Source organism: Brachyistius frenatus, unplaced genomic scaffold, assembly GCF_029030835.1.
Source record: "Brachyistius frenatus isolate BFR_SWC_R1_liver_20210118 unplaced genomic scaffold, ASM2903083v1 Contig_124, whole genome shotgun sequence".
In the NCBI taxonomy this organism is placed as follows: domain Eukaryota; kingdom Metazoa; phylum Chordata; class Actinopteri; family Embiotocidae; genus Brachyistius; species Brachyistius frenatus.
Genome location: NW_027210723.1, coordinates 884,548 through 904,197, shown reverse-complemented (window position 1 = coordinate 904,197; position 19,650 = coordinate 884,548). Strand labels below are relative to the sequence as shown.

At 42.9% G+C, this 19,650-nt stretch overlaps 1 protein-coding gene across 11 annotated transcripts in view; it reads right to left on the bottom strand.

Annotated features, from left to right (window-relative positions):
• Positions 1–19,650, bottom strand: part of adgrb3 (adhesion G protein-coupled receptor B3) — a 111,192-nt gene that overhangs the window by 5,312 nt on the left and 86,230 nt on the right. For 7 of the 11 annotated variants that reach the window (XM_069713981.1, XM_069713977.1, XM_069713978.1 and 4 more), the window contains 11 exons: positions 15,539–15,665; positions 14,373–14,476; positions 14,079–14,181; positions 6,526–6,676; positions 4,660–4,729; positions 4,178–4,244; positions 2,682–2,785; positions 2,226–2,324; positions 1,729–1,900; positions 1,258–1,353; positions 418–457 (listed from right to left, as the gene is read on the bottom strand). In XM_069713981.1, coding sequence (XP_069570082.1) covers positions 418–457; positions 1,258–1,353; positions 1,729–1,900; positions 2,226–2,324; positions 2,682–2,785; positions 4,178–4,244; positions 4,660–4,729; positions 6,526–6,676; positions 14,079–14,181; positions 14,373–14,476; positions 15,539–15,665 — 1,133 coding nt within the window. The remainder of the gene's footprint in view (positions 1–417; positions 458–1,257; positions 1,354–1,728; positions 1,901–2,225; positions 2,325–2,681; positions 2,786–4,177; positions 4,245–4,659; positions 4,730–6,525; positions 6,677–14,078; positions 14,182–14,372; positions 14,477–15,538; positions 15,666–19,650) is intronic. The other 4 variants (XM_069713985.1, XM_069713979.1, XM_069713980.1 and 1 more) reach the window with 3 other exon arrangements.

Sequence of the window (19,650 nt, the reverse complement as noted above, 5' to 3'; positions counted from 1 at the left end):
GGGACATTATTACCTTCCCACTGGTACAAGATGAGGTAGAAAATCCTCCTAAAATTAGATCCATAGCACCTTCGCACCTATTCTATGAAAGCATCAACGTGCTAATGAAAAACATAACGACAAAGCACGACTACCAAAAGATGAGAAAAGCTACCAGTATTCCCAGTTATTGCAGTTATTTATTGCGGTAAAGCTGAAAACTAAAGTGAAAATCCAACAGCTCTCTTTACAGTGTTTTGTTCTCAGATTAAAGCCAGTGTTTTGGTAACTGTGAAAAAAAAACTCCTGTGGGGATTGCTGGCTGTTATATAACCTGAGCTATTTTTTAACCGTCTAACCTCTTTTTTTTTTTTTTTTTTTTTTTTTCACATGCAAGGCAAGAGGAATCTTGTTCAGAGGAGACCATCTGTTCTTTACCTGATCGGCAGGCGATGTCCACATCTTTCTCAAAGTCAGTCTGTAGGCAGAGGACAGTCAGTCAGACGATCAGTATTGCTAAACAAATCAAGATTTTGTGCAGTATACATAAATTAAAAAAAAAAAAAAAAGCCAGCTGCAAAATTAGGATCAGCATAAATATATTCTTTCTCATTACCAAATAATTCCTTTCGCTGCTTCATCCCAACAATTTATCAACAAATCATGGAGAAATGCTGTGGTGCAGCTGCTTGGAAGCATTTTGTTCTCGCTGCTAATGACCGTATTGAACCAGGGGGCCCTGACACCATTCTGCTGTCGTGAAAACTATTTCACACTGAGGGGTATTAGAATACTGATGGAAGATCATTGCTATGATGTGCCAGTGGCGTCGTCGCGCTAGATGAAGAGACTGGTGTCCCATTTCAAAGGTCAGGCAGGGAACAGTCCTCCGTTACCCAGCGAGAGGAAATGAGAGGGATGCACGGCAAACATGGACTGTAAGTTCAATCAAACAGAAATAAAAGATTGAGCTCAGGGCCTAAGAAAACCAAAGGGAACTGATGCCATTTATCAAAGAGTCCGGTGTTTGCCCTGCATGTAATTTCAGCTTTCCAGAAGCCTTGTGTGAATTATAAACCGACGGGAAACGATGCCTCGTGGTTTAGAGGCCGTATCAGACGTTAAGACAAATAAGTAAAAACAAAATGCAAATGAAGCACACAAGTTAAATTGCGAGGTGAGTGGAGAACAAGTGTATTATAAATAACCAGGGAACATTGGGTCTGCTTACATTATAGAGGATCTAATGGTTGCAGATAACAGGGTAACTGTGCCTACCATTATCTGAGCATGCCCATTAGGGAAGGTTCCTGTTGCATCACCGCTGATTGGATCTTGGCAGTTTCTGAGCCGACATCTGAAAGCATCTTGGACCTGGAAACAAGGAGAACCAGTATTTAAAAAAAAAAAAATCATGTTGGCAATATTGCATATTGTGTATTCTTTAAAAAAGATTTGATTGAAAGTTAGTTATTGCTTTTCTATTAAGTCTAGATCTCTGTCAAGTTTTAAAATATACAGTATTTTCTTTTTTAAATATGTTTAACCTGAAAAGAAAATTACACCCCAAAAAAAACAACCAAACATTTCCTGTCATTGGTTGTTATTTCTTAATGAGTTAAGGATTCTGAGCAAATGAAATACTAAACAATGATGCACAATAATCTGCAGCCGGATACACCGTTTGTATTTCCGAGTAACGACGAGAGGTGACGGGTGAAAACAGGATGAATTGGAGTCGTGGTCTACCTCTCTCCGTAGGATGCAGTGCACCATCACAATGACAAAACCCTGCAGTGAGTCAAAGACAGCAAAGAGGATCTGAAAGAGGATGGAGCGCTTGTCCGTCATGGCAAGCACCGCGGACATCCAGGTCAAAGCCAGCAGAGGTAGGACGACACAGGAGCTCCACAGGGACGCCCTGGGAGAAAAAGAGGAAGCGTCGTGTGGAGGAAATAAAGGCAAGCAAGCCGGCGTAGATAAGATCACAGGGCCTGGAGTTCTGAGTAAAACCTCCTTCGGGACCTTTTTTTTTTTTTTTTTTAGTCCATAGTAAGAGCAGAGCAATACATACTAGTGGTAATCTCATGTTTACAATGATGTATATTTCTAACGCTGTAGGTCTAAAGTACAGTGAACGTAAACTGGAGAGTTTACGTTGCAGCGGGCGGGTGGACACGCTGCACATACAGAGACTCCCCCTAGCATCGTCTCATTGATTCACACACACACTGACAGGCACTTACATTGCATTGCTAGCTGTAGTTGCTGATAAAGCAGTTGTTGATACAACACCACATTTGGCACACTTGAGAGTTAATCCTGTATGCGGCTCACTCATCTGTCTGTGGGACATAGAGACAACATCATGACAAACAACGCTAACAGCCACTAACTCCACTTTCCAACAACAACAAAAAACTTCTTCCCCATCATATTAGCAACAGCGGAGGCGGCCAACGTGTGTGGGTGTTTGTAATGATTTTCATCTTGGACTGATTCTGCCAGAGAAACACGGAGCCGTGTCGCTCCCGAGAGAGACCTGACCTCTTTATGTTTATGCCTTTAATTTCTTTTCAACAGCAGGAAAAGGAGGTCTACGTCTCCACATGTAGAAAAGAACAGAAATCAAAGCATACAGTGTGTATATTTTTGCGTGATGTTAGGAATAAGAAAAGTTGAGAAGAAAAGCAGGTACTAACAAGGATGTGCTGTCATACCCTGCACGGTGCTTCAGCTTCTTGTCCAGTATGCCATCCCTGGACACCAGTTTATTAAACACCAAGATACCAATCACCATGTTGACCTGTCGAGAGAACGGGAACAGGAATCAACCGGATTATTTCAAAACCCCGGTTTAATATCGCGTTTAATTTCCCCGCCCGACATTCTCCATAAGTAGCTGGTGATTGATGTCATTATTCCACAGCTTTTTTTTTTTTTTTTGCTTCCCAATGTGCAGTGAGCTTTGACCCCGAGCTTCTATTGTTTGCTCGTCTCTGTGACATTTCAGCCGGTGGATGAGGCATGCCCTGCACACTCAGCCCGGCGCACAACAGCCAGAAGAAAAGATCTGCCCGACGAGAAGCACTTGTCTTCTCAAAGGCACCTTCTCCTATTATTAGCATGTCCGGGAGCTGTACAGTTGCTGGGTGGAAAATTCTTTAAAAACATTAGGCCAAAATCTATTTCAAATCCCCGGAGCTGAGATAAAGAGCTCATTAAGTATTTATGTAAATACATTTGGGTTAAGTTTTTATCCAACAAGCTTTGTTGCTGGGAGACATCTGTTCATGAGGCTACAGTATCAATACAGTGAGAACAGCAGTACAGTACGATGCTCATCTTTACTGCAGATGCTCCTTTCTGCCATTTTTATTTATTTATTTATTATTATTTTTTGCAGAGATTAGCTCGTATTCCTCAGAGGTTCATTGCAAATTAAAACTACAGAACAACAAAAATGCAAGTCTTCGTGTCACCGATGCTCAAACCGGGACGTTTAGTCACTTAAAAAACGCCATCAATCTGAAATCACTTTATTTCAAATCCCAACAGAAGACAGAAGTTTTACAATGAAACATATTATTATATATCCGGAGTCCTCAGTCCCTCTGACACAGACTTAGTGATTTGCATAATCACATTCTTTGTGCAATTTCCTTTGTACAACTGTGTAACTACAAGATGATTAAAATACTCCAGTATATTACATTTTGGACAAATCTAATGCATAAATACTTAATAACCTCACAGCTACATGGAGGACCATTATGGCAAATGAAAGAGAATTACTTAAGTACATTGCCTGATGGGACGCGCATTGCTTTGACTTTGTTCTTCCTTTTAAGACATTTTCAAGGCTTTATTTTGTTGAGTCCAAATGTATACCGTACCATCACTCAAACGGAACTGCGGCTCATGTGAGTCGAGTTAATTGAAAACGAGCAGTGAAATGTAGTTTTTAATATAATTATAGTGATCTAGAAGCTATGCAAAGCTATGCGTGTTAAACTAAATATTACTTGACTGGGATCATTTTGTATATTTCAGCACTTGCAGAGGAAACATCTGCACATTTGGATGCCTCGAGTGCTGGCTGTTTTGGTGTGTGTTTTGTCTCAGTCGTAAATTTACATTTTAGCTTGTATATTTTTGCACATGAAGTGAAAATTGGACACTGGTGGCAGAGACATACCAGTACGACAGCAGCTGCGGGTCCAACAAAGGCATACAGGAGCCCACCCTCCAAAGAGAGCCAACAGCTGCAGGGAAAGCAGGAAAAAAAAAAGACAGTCAGCTCCCACGAAGGTATTAACATCCAAGTTAATGGTGCACACCAGCATACAATTGTATTTTCGTCCAATTGTCAGGGGAGAAGTGCCATATGCTGTAACTCCATATCCAAAGTTTCACAGGGTAATAAAATGCTAAAGAGATTTTAAGCAGTGTTTATGCGTGTGGTATCCAGCAGGGATACAACTCACATGAAATTGGGGTCTCGCTGTGCTATTTTGAAATTTGATTGGGTTCATGGGACTTTGTTTATGGCACTATTTAGGATAAGTAAGCCACTGCACAAGCACTTAATCATGACTCTTAAGCGTTTCTATGAACCCACTGTGTGTGTGTGCCGAATAGTAAAAAGAGTTAAATAAAAAAAAAAAGGAAGAAACTTACTATAAGGGTGTCCCATAGCCTTTTGTTTTGGTGAATCCCATTGAAACGGCAACAACTAAAGCTGGTAATCCTTTAAAAGAGAGAACAATCAATAGTTATTCCAGCAGTTCTGGATGCTTGTCAGAGCTCAGAGCGTGAACCCACTTCAGTGCAGAAAAAGTCAGCCTCTCTGTGCCTTCTAGTCATTAAACAAAGTGCAACTAGATTGATTCCGTTAGAAGCCACAGTACGAAACTGTACGGACATCTGAGAGTGTGTGATCAACTCTGTGCATTGCAGTATTTCAATCAACTTATTGTACAGCATTTCATTAAGTGGAGAACAGACTGCACAGGGCTTTGACAAAATGGCAGAAGAGCATCGAGCACAGAAAGCCGCGTTGTGAAATGTCATCACTGCACTGTAAGAAATGCCATCGCCCTCCACACCTTCCACAGGAAGGCTTTTTGCCGTACGGCTCCTCATTATGGATCGCTGTAATCGAGTCGGTCTTTACTGCCGTGTGCTCGGATTATTAACGCTTCTGCTCTCGGAGCGGCGCAGGCAGGTGCTATTGATGTAATCAGTTTCCTGGAGGCACGCGGCGAAGACCCCGCGGCCATCCAGTGGCTCTCCGCAGTGCTGAGGAGGTAAAGAGCGCCGAGTGTACGCAAGCGTGTCGTAAATCACAGCGCAGGCAGCAGTCTGGTGGAGACGTAGCACTTCAAACATGCTGAATTAAGAGACAACAGGTAGCGTGTGCTGCACGTCGCTGCACAGATCAGCTCCGGAAATGTTTGAATACGCTGATTTTACATATAATATCTTGGAAAAATCAAATCCGTGTTTTTGATTTTTCCAAGCTATTATATGTAAAATCAGCGCTCATATTTTCGTACATGTTTACTGTCAAACAACAAGGGACTGTCACATTCACTGTCAAACTGCGCAAAATGGGGATTTTTTTTTTTTTTTAATTATTTTTTTTAAATCAATGTGATTGTAGAACAGCCTTTTGTCCATTTTCTTTTTCTTTTTTTTTTGCAGCAGCAAGCAGTGGCACTGCAATGACTAAGAGAGCCTTGTTTGTTGCTAGGTAACAAGAAGAATGAGTGTGGGCTCTTTCATAATCAAATTGATTTTTTTTTTTTTTTTAAAGCAGAGATCTCTAGTAGTCTGCAAGAAAGAAGTGCTTGGACAGGCATTCAGACTGGCATTTATCATATGAAGAGAAATCTTTGCAATTTCGATACAGATGTTTCCCCCGCCTGTGTTTATTGGCAGATGTGTACACTCAGATATTTGCAACTGGATGTAGGATTTGTTACGATAAAACCTGCCACTATACGGAGATTAAGTACTTTTCATTGTTGATACATAGCATTTTGACAGGTTCGTGTTTCAAATCATCGAACTTTAGACTGCGGAGCATTTAAAAACGTGTCTAATTATGCAGCTCAGAGGGAAAGCAGCTTCGGTATCTACAGCCAAAGCGTGTCTGATGTGGTTTTTGAACAAATGCATACTGCTGCAGTGTAAATGCCCGCCTCACGCCCGCTTTATCAGACATAAGGTCATCGCAACCTGCTATTGGAGAGCCGCACCAGTCTGTTTCCCCCCGCCGTCCCCCTCCCCCACCCACCGCTCAAGGCCTGTCCATTTACCCAGCCCTCGGAGAGCTTGACTGGAGCACAAAAGCGTCACAACAAAGAGCCTGACAGAGGGAAGATCTAGCCGTCCCACGGAGAGGGACGAGAACAGCGAGCGGAGAGGACGTGCAGTTACTTGGAAAGACACCTCGGCCAGAGACACTGAGAGAAAATGGCAGCGGCGAGGTGTGACGGGAGATAGTCGGGGAGGTTTTAGGGAGACACGGTGCTTACGTACCCCAGCCCAGACACAGAAAGCGCTTGCGGATGAGCCTGGTCCGAACCTTTCCCGTCACTGCCATGTAGGACTGCCAGGCCTCAGTGAGGACCCAGCAGAACGACGCCAGGAAGAAGAAGTGCAGGAAGGCCGTCGTCATGATGCAGACGCCCTGTTGATACAAGGGAAGAAAGGTCAGAGCGAGATCTCTACACCGACTTGCGAGTTCAAACTGAACACGGAAGCGCTGCTTCACGAACACAAAAGCAGACTCCATCAGATTCCAGAGTCCCGTAAAGCAAGAGGCTGCCAGCGGGTACGCATCAATTCTATTGATATTTCTTTTATTTCCTTGAACTGTTTTTGCAGGAACAACAGCATTTTGTCCATCTGTAGACCATCCACTGAAGCACCATCCTGCGCAGTGAATGAAGCACAGCATCGGTTTGAACCGCAGCAACAGAGGCGGCGATAGTAGTCGAGATCGGAGCCGGGCTGGCCGACACAGAAAGTCACGGCGGAGCTCTCCTCCGCAATAACCCGCATTAGTATGCTGGGGATCCCACCTGGAGGCATGTGAGCCAAGGTCAACTGTTTTACACAGACAGGAGGGGGTAGGGGCGGGGGGGACATCAACACCGCTTCAATGATACAGAACGCATGCGTCGGAGGCAACAGATCGCATCCAGGCTCGACAACGTAGTGGCACTTTTCGGCTTCATTAGATGATCCGTCTTCGTTCCACGGAGAGGCATCTCCAAATGGGATTGTTTGGAGGAGAATTAGAAATAAAGAGTATCCTTAAGAATCTTGTCATTGCACACTGACATTTGAGAGTGAGATGAGATCAAGCTTCTTTCTGTTCAAATTGTTTGCCGTGTGAAGCTGTGGTAATCTGAGTAATACTGTACAAAGAGGGAAAGATTGAAGTGTATCATCTCGTCCCGGGGCGTCCGCACCACACTGCGAGATCTCCCATACACTTTACTTTCCCACCGAGAGACACACTAAATCCATCCATCCCCCGTAGTGTTCGTGGGGTTCAAACGACACAATAATCCTGCATTACCTCATTCCTGGGAAGTGGGAAAGTCTGTTTAAGTACACACACGGGGGATATTAATTACATAAATGTGGTTTTAGGCAACACACAAAAAAAAAATGCTTGTCAAAATTTATGTGGGACGCATTCAGGTGCATTATGTAATTCCTATCCCCTGTTTTTTTTAAATTTTTATTAAAAGGGAAATTAGTAGAAAAAGGGAAGCCTAAAAATATAATCACATTTCTTGTATTGAGAGGATGTATTAAATATGGAGTTTTGTGTAAATCTATCGTGCAAACTGGTGGCAGCAATACAATTCAATTTTTCATCATTATTCCACAAGATCAGTTCAACGTCTGTCACTTTCACGTCTGGCCAAAAAGAACTACTCACACAAAAAAAGAAGACAATATTATGTTAATGTGGAGACATAAAAGTGAGAACTACGTTAGCAAAGTTTAATAGTAGTCAGTTCTGGCAGGCTGACTGTTAAATAATCAGCAGCGTGCTCATTTACACGTTTTTTTTTTTTTAAGATGAAGTGCCAAAAAAATTCCCGTCTTGTGCGTGTACCTGTTTCTGTCATGGTCCGGTACTGTGACTATCGACTTTGGCATTTTATATTTCATCAGTGGATTCTGAATTGAAATGCGGAGATCACCACCTCAACTCTAAATAAAAATGAGGCAGATCTTTGCATTGAAGTAAGACAAATGCTGCACGTGGAAGAGGAAAGCGATCCTGCTTTGGCGAGACCGACTTTGACTTCCGCCACTTTAGAGCCGCCAATGCTGCAGATGGAACTATGACAGCAACACAAATAACTCCGAACGTATGACTCTCCCACGATGCACGGCCACCTGCTCACGTGGTAATTACTGGTGCGTGCAGATGCTTTTGTAGGAATCAAAACCGTCCCGTGCAGTAAATCTTTGTTTAAAGAGCTGTGAATAGGAAATAGCGTTTATATCATCACTACCATACCGCCTACTTCTGAAAGATTCCTTCCTCTAAATACGGATCGATGAATTCAGAGACCTGTATGTTGACATACCTCTGCATTGTTTGTTCGTGGTTATTATTGGGTAAACACGTGACCAATCACTGAGGAAGAGCTTGCACGAGAGTGATTTTCAAATGAACGAGACATGAGAGGGGGATGAGGGGGAAGCCATGCAGCTCTGCACTGCCTCCAAAGCTAATTCTAGTGTTGGCTGTTGCTCATGTGCTGTCCAAGGTGCTGAAAATAGAGCCTGCCTTGTTTTCCTGGAAACAGGTCATGTACGCCCATCACGCTTCAGGGTTCAGTGGGATGGCTATACCATGCGGCCTCATTAGTCCTCCAAAATACAAACTGTGTCTTTTGAAAAAAAAAAAAAAAAAAAAAGCGAGAATGATGCATTATGAGGATATCATGACGGCGTTGATTGGACGCAGGCGGTTATACAAAGACGAGGTTGGAAACCTAGAGTTTGCATTGCCCTTTAGAAAGGCAAATGCCGGGAGATGTTGAGCGCACTGTGTCGGTATCCATGGAAACAGAGGAACTGAGGAAAGGACCACATTAAAACATCGCAGAGCTGATAGACATGTAGGTAAGGGGAGGTGGTGATGGGGTGTACTTCAAGCCAGTTCAGTAATGACAGTTTAAGATGAAGGAATCGGGAAATTTGAAGAATAATTCAGAGGCCTAACTACAGTCTGAATAAAAGCTCTGGGGTCGAACCTTGAAGCTCTTTCAAACTATTCACAGATTCATGAATGGGTTATATAAGAATTCAGCAAACTTCGAGTACATATTTTCACTAACATAGCACCAAACACAAGAAGAAATCTAAGGGAGAGGCACATTAATTGCACTGTATCTACAGTACAGTCCCCAGGAGACCTACAGTTTTATTTAAAATGCTGTGGAAGTATCTGTACCGGACCATATAACATTACTTTTACTTTCCCAACCGGTCTGAATCGACGTGGGAGGAGGAGGCTGCTTGTTATTTTGACTGAAGCACCCTCCTTCTGAATCAAGCAACAAGTGCCCAAGTGCTTTATACAGTAGGTGCTTGGGTGAAGAACTTTTGAAACCTCCAAACAACAAAGTGGTGGTGGCAGCAAAGTGTTATTGAACCACAGAAAATATATTAAAAAAAAAAAAAACCTCGAACAAAATGTATTGACTTTTAACACCAGCCAGAAAATGGCTTCTTCTACTTCCCGCTCGGTGTTGTGAACTCGTCCTCCCAACAGTTCTGCCGACTTCATCTCCATCTGTGACGCTCCTCAGACTCCAAACAGTTCAGAAAATGATCCCTGCTCTTCCCAGCTTCTGCCACGTATTGTAGAAATGAGCTGTAGGCTGATTCTGCCTGTTTCTATTCTACACAATATTCATTTAGCTGCAACGTTTACGTTTCAACTGAAAGGAAAGCGTAACGTCATTATAAGACAGGTCAAGCTTTGCGTACTAAAAATGTCATGGTGTGCGGATTGGTTTTGCCGACTATCCGAAAATATTGATTAAACAGGTAAATTGTTCCTCATTTTCACGAGCTTGTGCCGGCTTTGATTAGCCATCTGCGCTGATACACAACAAGCACCGTTCAAACGAAAGGTGATATGTTTGAATCTCCGGACACCCGCGCAGATTTGTGCCGCGACCGTGTATGTATGAAGCTGCTCTTATTCCAATGGACTTTGGGTCCCTTGACAGCTCCCCCCCCCCCCACCTGACGTATGTTTGCTCATTACAGCGTGATCATCTTACAGGAACATCCCCTCCACCGCCCAAGAATCTCTAATTCTAACCTTTCTCGCCCAAACCGGCAGCATCTGCCTCACCGTTGTGTGTCTGCTCGCTGTAAACCAGGAAGAACAGTGACAGAGGACAAAGGCAAAGCACAGGCAGGCAAAGGTGACTCACTGACTTCCTGCTCCCAGGAGGACACCTCCGCAGCAAAGAGATGATTTCTATTATATGATGAGCAACTCTGAATCCACAAACAGCGGAGCCAATTATATGCACTTCTTACAGGAGATGGAGGAAAAACAAGAGAGGCAGTGTCAGGCAGCATGGCAATTAAACCCACACAGGGACTGTGTTTGCTCCTCTTGCTGGCCTACCACTCAAACACGGGCTTCTACAGTATGTCTGATCAAACACATGGAATATTTCTCAAATAATATTACAACAGGAGAGAACAAAGAGACAGTAATAATAAATCTATTGTCCTGGAAGTTGTCTTGTGGAGCTTGAGTAAATATCGTATTTCTGCTATTGTTGATGATGGTACTTGGCTGGTTTGGTTTGGATGCGTCCAATTAAGTCTGGTTTTGGGTTTTTGAGGCCATCAAGAAATAAATAGGAAAACTTCTAGTTTACATATGTGAAAACATTACTTTGTAATTTAGAGGATTTCTGTTTTGCAGTTTTGTGTTTGATTAAATATAATCTAGTGCTCTTCAAACTTTTTCTGTACAAAGCAAAGTAATGAAGTGTAACTTTTGATTTTCATATTTTCTCGCTCATAAAACCACATGAATAAAAAAAACAACTTAAGTGGTTGTGTGTTTATGTACAGAAGCAACAGTTCATGTCACTGGAGACCTAATTAAACCTACATACATTGATTTTTCTTTTTGGCCACTTGCCTTACAACAAGCTCAAAGCACAATATATGAAATATATATAAATATTTCAGCAATATATTCCTTTTAACTCCACCCACTCCTGCTCCACCATGTTCACCAGATAGTTGCTAATTGCTAGTTGCTAGGCAAATAGCAAGTATATAGCAATATATATATATATATAGTTTTTTTTTAATGTTTTCTCTGCTTGGGTTATTTTTCCAGTCTACTCCTGTCAGTCTTTTTAATGGCCCGTCAGTCATCTGTGAAGCACTTTAAACTTTACCAACCTCTTTGAAAGGTGCTATATAAATGAAGATTGATTGATTGATTGGAGTGCAAGTGCAAAGTAGCAGAAAATGGAAGTAACGTACAAGTACCTCTAAATTGTACCTTCGGACAGTACTTCAGTAAATGTACTTAGTTATATTCCTCCACGGCATGACACTGAACCAAAACTGTTGCAGACAAAACAATGAGCTCAACGGCACTAAACGAGTCAGTAGATTTACTTTGCTGTTGTGAAGTCAGGAGATAATTCTCTGTGGGTTCATTCCAACAAGAGCTCCCCCACATTACACAAATCATTTGATCTATCAGTAATATAAAAATACTGAATCATGCAGCTTTAATGTTCAGTACTAAACTGACGAAAACGTTGTCATTGTCGCTCTGATTTGGCTCCCTGAAGCGGAGCTAGGCTACTTTGTTGGGTCAGTCTAACAGATGCTGAAATTACATCTTCAGTATGTCGTTGGATTTTTCTGAAAAGCAACTAATCTCTGTGCAGATTTCATAGACGGATATCCCATTAGAAGCGTGCGGAGTGAGTATTCCATGTTAAGTGGTGGTCTGACTGGAGCCCTGATTAAATCTGACAAGGCTTCAAATCAGCTCAGCTTTAGAGAAAAAAAAAAAAAAAAAAAAGCCCTCAAGCTTTGTGCATTTATAGTCTTGGCTACTACTGAGCCGGATATGTTAAGGGCCAGCACGGAAACAGATGAACTTCTGATGTGCGGAAGCTGTTTTTGTTATTATATTAGATATTAAAGTGATCTCCTTAGAATTAACCAAGTCAGTTGCTGCTGAATGGTGGTCTGTATTTAATCCATCTGTTCACACTGTAGATTTCATCATATGATTTCTATTTGTCCATTTCTGATTCAATTTTCAGTGAACATAGGGAGATTAGGTTGAAGCATTTTTACTTATGAGCAGGTTTTGGCCCAAAATGAGCCCCCCAACTGCTGGAAGGCCAATCTGCCCCCAGCATACTATAAGTCACACAGTTTAAGTAGCCATGTTGCACCAGCAAATTAATGATGGAATACCCCCACAGATATGAATTTTTTTTTTTGCAAGCGTTTTAAAAGACTTTTGGCCGTGATCTAGCTGCACCGTTGAACTCCTCTAAAACCTACGACTGCTGCAGTGTGAGAATGTCCAGACGGTAAAACGCTGCTTCTTGATGAGCCAAAAAACTAAAGAGAATAGATTAATGAGGAGAAACAGTGGAGGATAATGAGATGAGGAATAAAACAAACAACAGTGTGTCCCTTGCAAAAGGTAAAGATACACTGAGAGAGTGGTTATACAATAAAATGCCTGTTATCGGACAATGTGTCATTCTGTAATGCTGCCAAATGACTGAGAAGGGCATCTGTGTGGGCAGCTTGTAAATCCCAACTATTTTTTTGCCAAACAATCTTTTACATGAGCCATTTGTTTACTGGCCAGTTACAAAGCTGGAGAGAGGAAGTGATACAATTCACTAGAAGCAGTTCCTCTTTACTTCCAGCCGTTGTCCTTTTGAATCCTGCTGTGACTTGATCTGAACTTCAAGCTCTCACTGACATCTCCACAAAAACTATTCCACATCTCTCTGTGAGGGTTTTGAGTCATTTCAGTGCCGCACAACGCGAGTTAAAATCCAAGTAGGAGAGCAGATAATTGGTCTTTTCAACAGTCTAAGATTGACCTGTGCGCCGTGTATCCTGGTGCGCGTCATGTCACGCCTTTCTGCTCCTTCGCTGTCGAACCCCAACGACCGAACCGTTCTAACTTGTTAATGGCACACCACCCCAGGTTTGAACCACAGCGATGAAACTAGCTTCAGTTTTGAATCTAACTGTCCCCTTTTTGTTCGTTTTTGTTTTCTTTCTGGCCTTGCACTCTGAACTGCAGTTAAATATCCTCCCTGTTCCAGTGCCCGCAGACTGTCTCAAGTTTTCCAGAGGACAGTGTAACACCTTCGTAAAGAGAAATGGTGCTGAGCCAAAGCAGACTGGATCTACATCTCATGGAGGCATTAGAAACACTTTCATTTTCCATTTGGATTGAATTTGAAAGGCTTCTCAGTGCTAGACCAAAAAGAAAACAAGTAATCTGCTGGAAAGTGGAAATAATCGAACTGGCATATTTTTTTTTTTATACTCTCAAAGACAGAGCCGGCATCTGGTATTCAAAATGTGATATTCTGTAGATTAGACTTCTGGCAAACCAAGAATGAGACTGACTGTTGAATCAAATCTCAGCCTCTTCAACCAAAAGTAAATTTGACTGGCGTTTCTCAAGCTGACTGAGAGCAGGCCAATATGATGCAGCTCCTTCTGTTTACCTCATACTGTATGTATTGGTCAGGAAGAGGAAGCTCATTATGTTCTGAATAAACTGCACGATACACCTGTTGGAGCACATTTTCACACATCACACTACAAAACCTGAAGATCTCAATGAACTGCTCACAATGAAAATAAAGAGAGCTGGGACGGTTGAATCTGGACAAGGCCACAGTGGAGTCACTTTGATCTTTTCAGCGCGCTGTTATTATTCAGAAATTCAACAACCACCAGATCTCCAGACTTTGTAAACTGTGCTCAGTAAATGCTTAAATGACACTCACCGCGTTGTGGGTCTGCGTTTGTCCAACGAGGATCAATATGTTGGAGCAGATTATAGATAAGCAGAAGTTGAGCAGGATGATGGATCGTTCGGAGCGAATGTATCTGAAGGAAAAAAAGAACGACAAAAGCAACCAAATCAGTGTATTTCTTTGATTCGTGATCACAGCTGGATTCAGCCTGGAAAGTCTCGACTCAGATGATCAAATACTGTGATACTATTATCGATGCACAGACTTCACTGAAATGTGTTGTCACAATGTGGTTCACATATGCTCTTCAAGTGTTGCAGTTACCTCCATAGCACGGCGTAGATCACTGACAACGTGATCAAGGAGAGGCAAGACAAACCACAGCCAACTATCAATGTCACAGATGGGACCCCTGAGTTCTCCATGGTCTGTGGGGAAGACACAGCAAGACAAACCAGTCAGTGGGAGGTTGGACGTGGTTCATGCAGGACACTTCGTCTTTATTATCGCCCCAGAGAGGCAACCAATCAAGACAACCGCTGCCAATCTGAATAGTCCACAGTGGCTATACTTTAATTTACAGTGAGGTTTGAGGCACATGCGTGGGCTTCAAAGGTAGATATAAACCTGAAACTTTCCATAAGTTTGACGTTATATCACAAAACAGTGGGGGGGGAAAAAAATGCAGCCAAATAGTGTTTTTGTATGATTCTGTCTTCATTTCCAGTCATATGTGAAGCCACGTGTGCTGGCCAATCACAGGCTGGCAAACCTTCAGACACGCAGTACATTAATGTGATGTCACGAATTACAAACATTACACAGAGAATCAACCAAACAAGAAAAAAAAAAAAAAAAAAAAGCACTTAAAAAGCTCAATCATGTTTCTGCTGTTGAATGTTTGAGGCCTGGTCGAGAAGCAGGTAATATATTTATCTGTGTTGCAGCTGTGAGCTAACACAGAGGCCAGAGTGTAAGTACTCAATGTTCTCAGTGTTAATGACTTAATTATCTTCTCAGGGAATAACAAGCTTCCTTCACAGTACAGTCCAATTTCAGCACCTGAGCTCAAAAAGATGGTCTAAAAAAAAAAAAAAAAAAAAAAAAAAATCTGCCCTGCAGTCGAGTTTGTGTCAGGCCGGTCCAGAAAACAAATACATGTGGTCAACTTTTATCCTTATCTCTTATCAAACGTGCATTTGATTGATGAGGAGCCACTGACACAAAAGCATCAGAAGGCACACACTCTCCTGCATGCATACCCATACACCGTTATCTAAAATCTAGGAGGAAACTAGCAAATATCCTCCACAATCTCCCTTTACAGCTGAATTACTATTTAACAGGATTAGCACACCAAAGATTCAATTTCCATTCTCACCACACACACACAAACACACGCACACACGCACACGCACAAATAGGCAGCGTTTCTCCTTTACATTAGCCTATAAAAGCCACACTGAATAACAAATCAATAGCCCACTTACTATTTCTCTTGGTTGGTGAGCCAAAATGGCGAAGGTAGATACACGATCACATAAGCATTTTGTATGGGATGCATCTGTGAGCACCGTTTTACATCCTTTTTTGGACCAGGCTCCCCAAGAATCGTTCCTGCAAGGAGGAAGAAGGCAGAGGCAATTAGAGGTTTTAATTCCAGCGGTGACACGACCTCACGGCACTTGTCGACATCGCTTCGTTTTTTTTCTTCTTCTTCTTCTTCTTCTTTAAAAAAAAAAATTCAGTAACTTATACGAATCGAGAGCGATAGAGCCGTAGAGATTGTTACGTACAAAAAAAAAAAAAAAAAAAAAAAAAGCGGACAGACAAATCGACACGGCTCTTGTGTGGCTACAAGCAGCATTTCAGCTGGAGCAGATAGAGAGGCAGAGACACGGAGGAGGGGGAGGACGCACGGAGCTGTCCAAGCAGACCGGTGCTGATTGATTCGCTATACGCAGATAAATGCCAACAAGCCTTCCCATATCAAAACACCGTTGTTCCCTCGTAAGCCTTGCGACTAAAAGCGTTTATATTTACCTGCATGCCTTTCTGCGTGATATTTCTTTTCCTTTAGATATTTTTCTTTCCCCCCCTCCCCTCCCCACCCCCACCCGACCAAACGACTGTATTCCTCTTTGCCACTCTGTGCCCCTCGCTTTTTCCTTTCGGCTGATTTCCCCCCCCCTCCACACACACACACACACACACACAAATGTTTTAATTAGCAGCTTTTGAATGCTTTCTTAGGGGGATTTTTTTTTTTTTTTTTTTTTTTTTTTTAACCCTGGAAACGGTGGACAGCATCAGATTGATACTCTGTTCCTCTCTGCTGGCTGAGATGATGATGAGGAGGAGGAGGAGGAGGAAGGGGGGGGGGTTGATACAATGAAAAAAAAAAATAAACGCATGTTGTCGCAGCATCTGCTTATTCGGCTTCGGGTCTAATGATGGGACGGGAATAAATGGTGCTTTTAGCCGATTCCTGAAAACCGTTTTACACGACAGTTGTCCCTCCTCGGCGGTGAAGCACGCCACAAAAAAAAAAAAAAACCACACTGCAGAACTCGTACCACCCCGCGCAGGCAGCGAGAATGGTTGCAGCCAGTCCCCCACTTCCACACCGCTAGTAGGTGAAATGAAAGGAGCGTCTCACTTCCATTTGTCACCCCCCCCCCCCCAACTCATTTTATGTCTCTACAAGAGCCAACCCCACTGATTAAATATCCCGCGTGGAAACTTTATTACAGGCCACGTAAAGTGGACAAGACCGCCTTTATTCTTTGCCGCAGCAACACACGACCCCAAACATTAAGATTCGTGTCACAAGCGAACACCTGTTGTCCTGGCGAGACACCTGGCTGTCTTTTCACACGGCGTCGCTCCACGACAAAGGCAAAACAAGATGCAAACCACTGATTTAGTACAATACAGAGCTCACTGATTTGTGTGAGCAGCGGTGCCTGCTACGCCGTGCAATCCTGCTTTGCCATTTGATCAATATATGGCAGCAATATTTATTATTCCTGGAAGGGAGCAGTGCAGGAGCCACTTGCAAATTTCCCAACCAGGAGGCCAACCAGCACTCTGTGGGCTGTCTGTCCCTGCACAGCAATACAACTATAAATGTACCTTGAACATACCCCCCCCCCCCCCCCGCTCCTCAACCCCCCCCCCCCCCACACACACACACACACACACACACACACACACACACACACACACACACACACACACACACACACACACACACACACACACACACACACACACACACACACACACACACACACACACACACCTCATCCTTCTCATCTTAACTGACTGTTCTGTGTAAACAGCAGGTACATGTTTCTACCTCAGACAGGCAGCACACCAAAAGCCAGTGAACAGCTGATATTCTGCATTTTGACATAAAGCTTAACAACGGCACAGAGTTCACGAGGAACACATTAGTTGAATTAGTATCAGAAGATGCAATTTATACGTTTGATTAAACTAAATGCTTTAAACAACAAATATATTTAAAAAAAATGCCTTTTAAGATCTAGTTATTATACAGTTAACATATAAAGCACATGGTCTCTAATGGACTGGAGGAAATATCCCACAGAAGAGACAGCTCCAGGGCCATCAACCGAGTCTTAAAGATCCGTCGGAACATAATGTCAGCACACACGTGGTCACGTGTACGACACAACATATGATAACGTAGGGGAATATATATGGAAAGATTTTTTTTACATGGGAATACACATGGGCTTCACGCATCACACCATGCCAATCTTCCCAAACCACGTTTCCGTGGGCAAAAGACACGTTTCACATGTTGCACAATCACATGTGCATGTGCGCACGAGTTTCTGCACACGTGAAATTCACGTGTTTTTCCCATGAAGGACAGTGACTTTGGAAATGTTATAAGACAATGTATATTGTAAGACAATTCACTTCCTTTGTGCAAACTGAATGTTTCATGTGTTTAGAAAGACAACAAAAACCCATCAGTCACAGCAGTGGCTAAAATTGAGGCAGCTGCAGATAAAATAAAGGCCCCAGTTTAGCTCCAAAACAGAAGCCACGCCCTCACAACTGGTGGACAAAACGGAAAACATGAAAGTTTACATCTGCGAATGCCCTCCATTCATTAAGGACCACGTTGCTGATGGTAGCCCGAAAGTGCTTTAAATAGTTAAAGAACATGCTGCACTTTTCATCAGCAGAGGTGCCGGACTGTCCTCTGTGCATCCAGTTTCAAAATTAAGATACATTTCGGTTAAAGCCAGCAAAACAAATACTCGCAAGTGCATGAACCCAGTGAGAAGTTGCACACTAGTCTTCAAGTTCAAGTCCAAAATTGTGACTACTGAGAAGGTTCCTCTGTGCACCGTCATGCACCGCACAGGGTGTTGGAAAACAGCATTTAAAACAGAGCACACATCCTTCAACAGTAACTTTTCCTTGTCTGAGGGAACTCCGATATGACAGAGAAATGAGCAACGATGTAGTCGCCGGGTGACCAGCAAGCATCGCAGCCTTCACACGGCTGCTGCCCACCTGAGATCACCCTTGGAGTGGGCTGCTGTTGCACATTCAGAACCCGTTTGTCACATCCAGACACAAACCCGCTCTACGGAGCACACGTCCTTGTAATGTGACAGCCTGGTGGCATACTTGATGCCTCTACTTCTTGATAACTTCGGGATGAACCCCCAAAGTCCTCCCCTGGCGAGGACTCAATCCTCGGCATGATCTGTTCCTAACTTTCGACTTGCTAGATATTTACTTCCCCTTGGTCCGGGGGTGGGGGTGGGGTGGGGGAGAAGAAGCTGACAGGAGAACAATCCCTGACTTGGGATTTATGTACGTCACGTTTGATGGCATTGTTTGACCTTATCTTAGCTTGGTAGCCCTCGAATGTAAAATTCCCTCTGGAGAAAGTGTCAAGTGCTGATGTTAACCACAGTCAGACTGATGACTTGACATTCATCACATACTGTAACCTTTGCTGACCACTTTCCATCTGTGCAGCGACGTATTGACAACTTTGCATCAAAACCTATTGGACTTGAAATTTGTGACAGAACTTGATCATGCTCCAATGTTTGTAGGTGTCGAGACGGAAGATAAGTGACAGCAGAGTGACACGAAAAGCTGACAAAGTTTTAGGCTCATTCAATATTTAAAACCTTTGAGTCTTGTTGAAAGAGAGCAGAACTCCAATTAGGTTTGTCTTCCTTGTTTGACCCTGACATATTGAGTTCCTTCAGCCATCTTATTACTAAATTCATACCATGTCCAGATGTCCAGGTGTTGCACCTCCTGTAGAAATCAAACAGTGAAGCTCTATGTCCTGCGCAGGCTAGCTGACCAAACTCAGCTGCAGTCTTTCAGCATGCGTTGTTCTTACACGTCAAACTTGTATATGAGCATTGCTCGTCATAAATATCCATCTTTAGACATGCAAATACAACTTTAAATTCCCCGCATGGCCACATTAGATTAACCAGACACTGGGATGGGCGCTTAAAGAGAGCCTTCGGTGTTGCACTCGAGGCAATTTTATAAAGTCTCGAAAGACTGACACACAATGACAGGC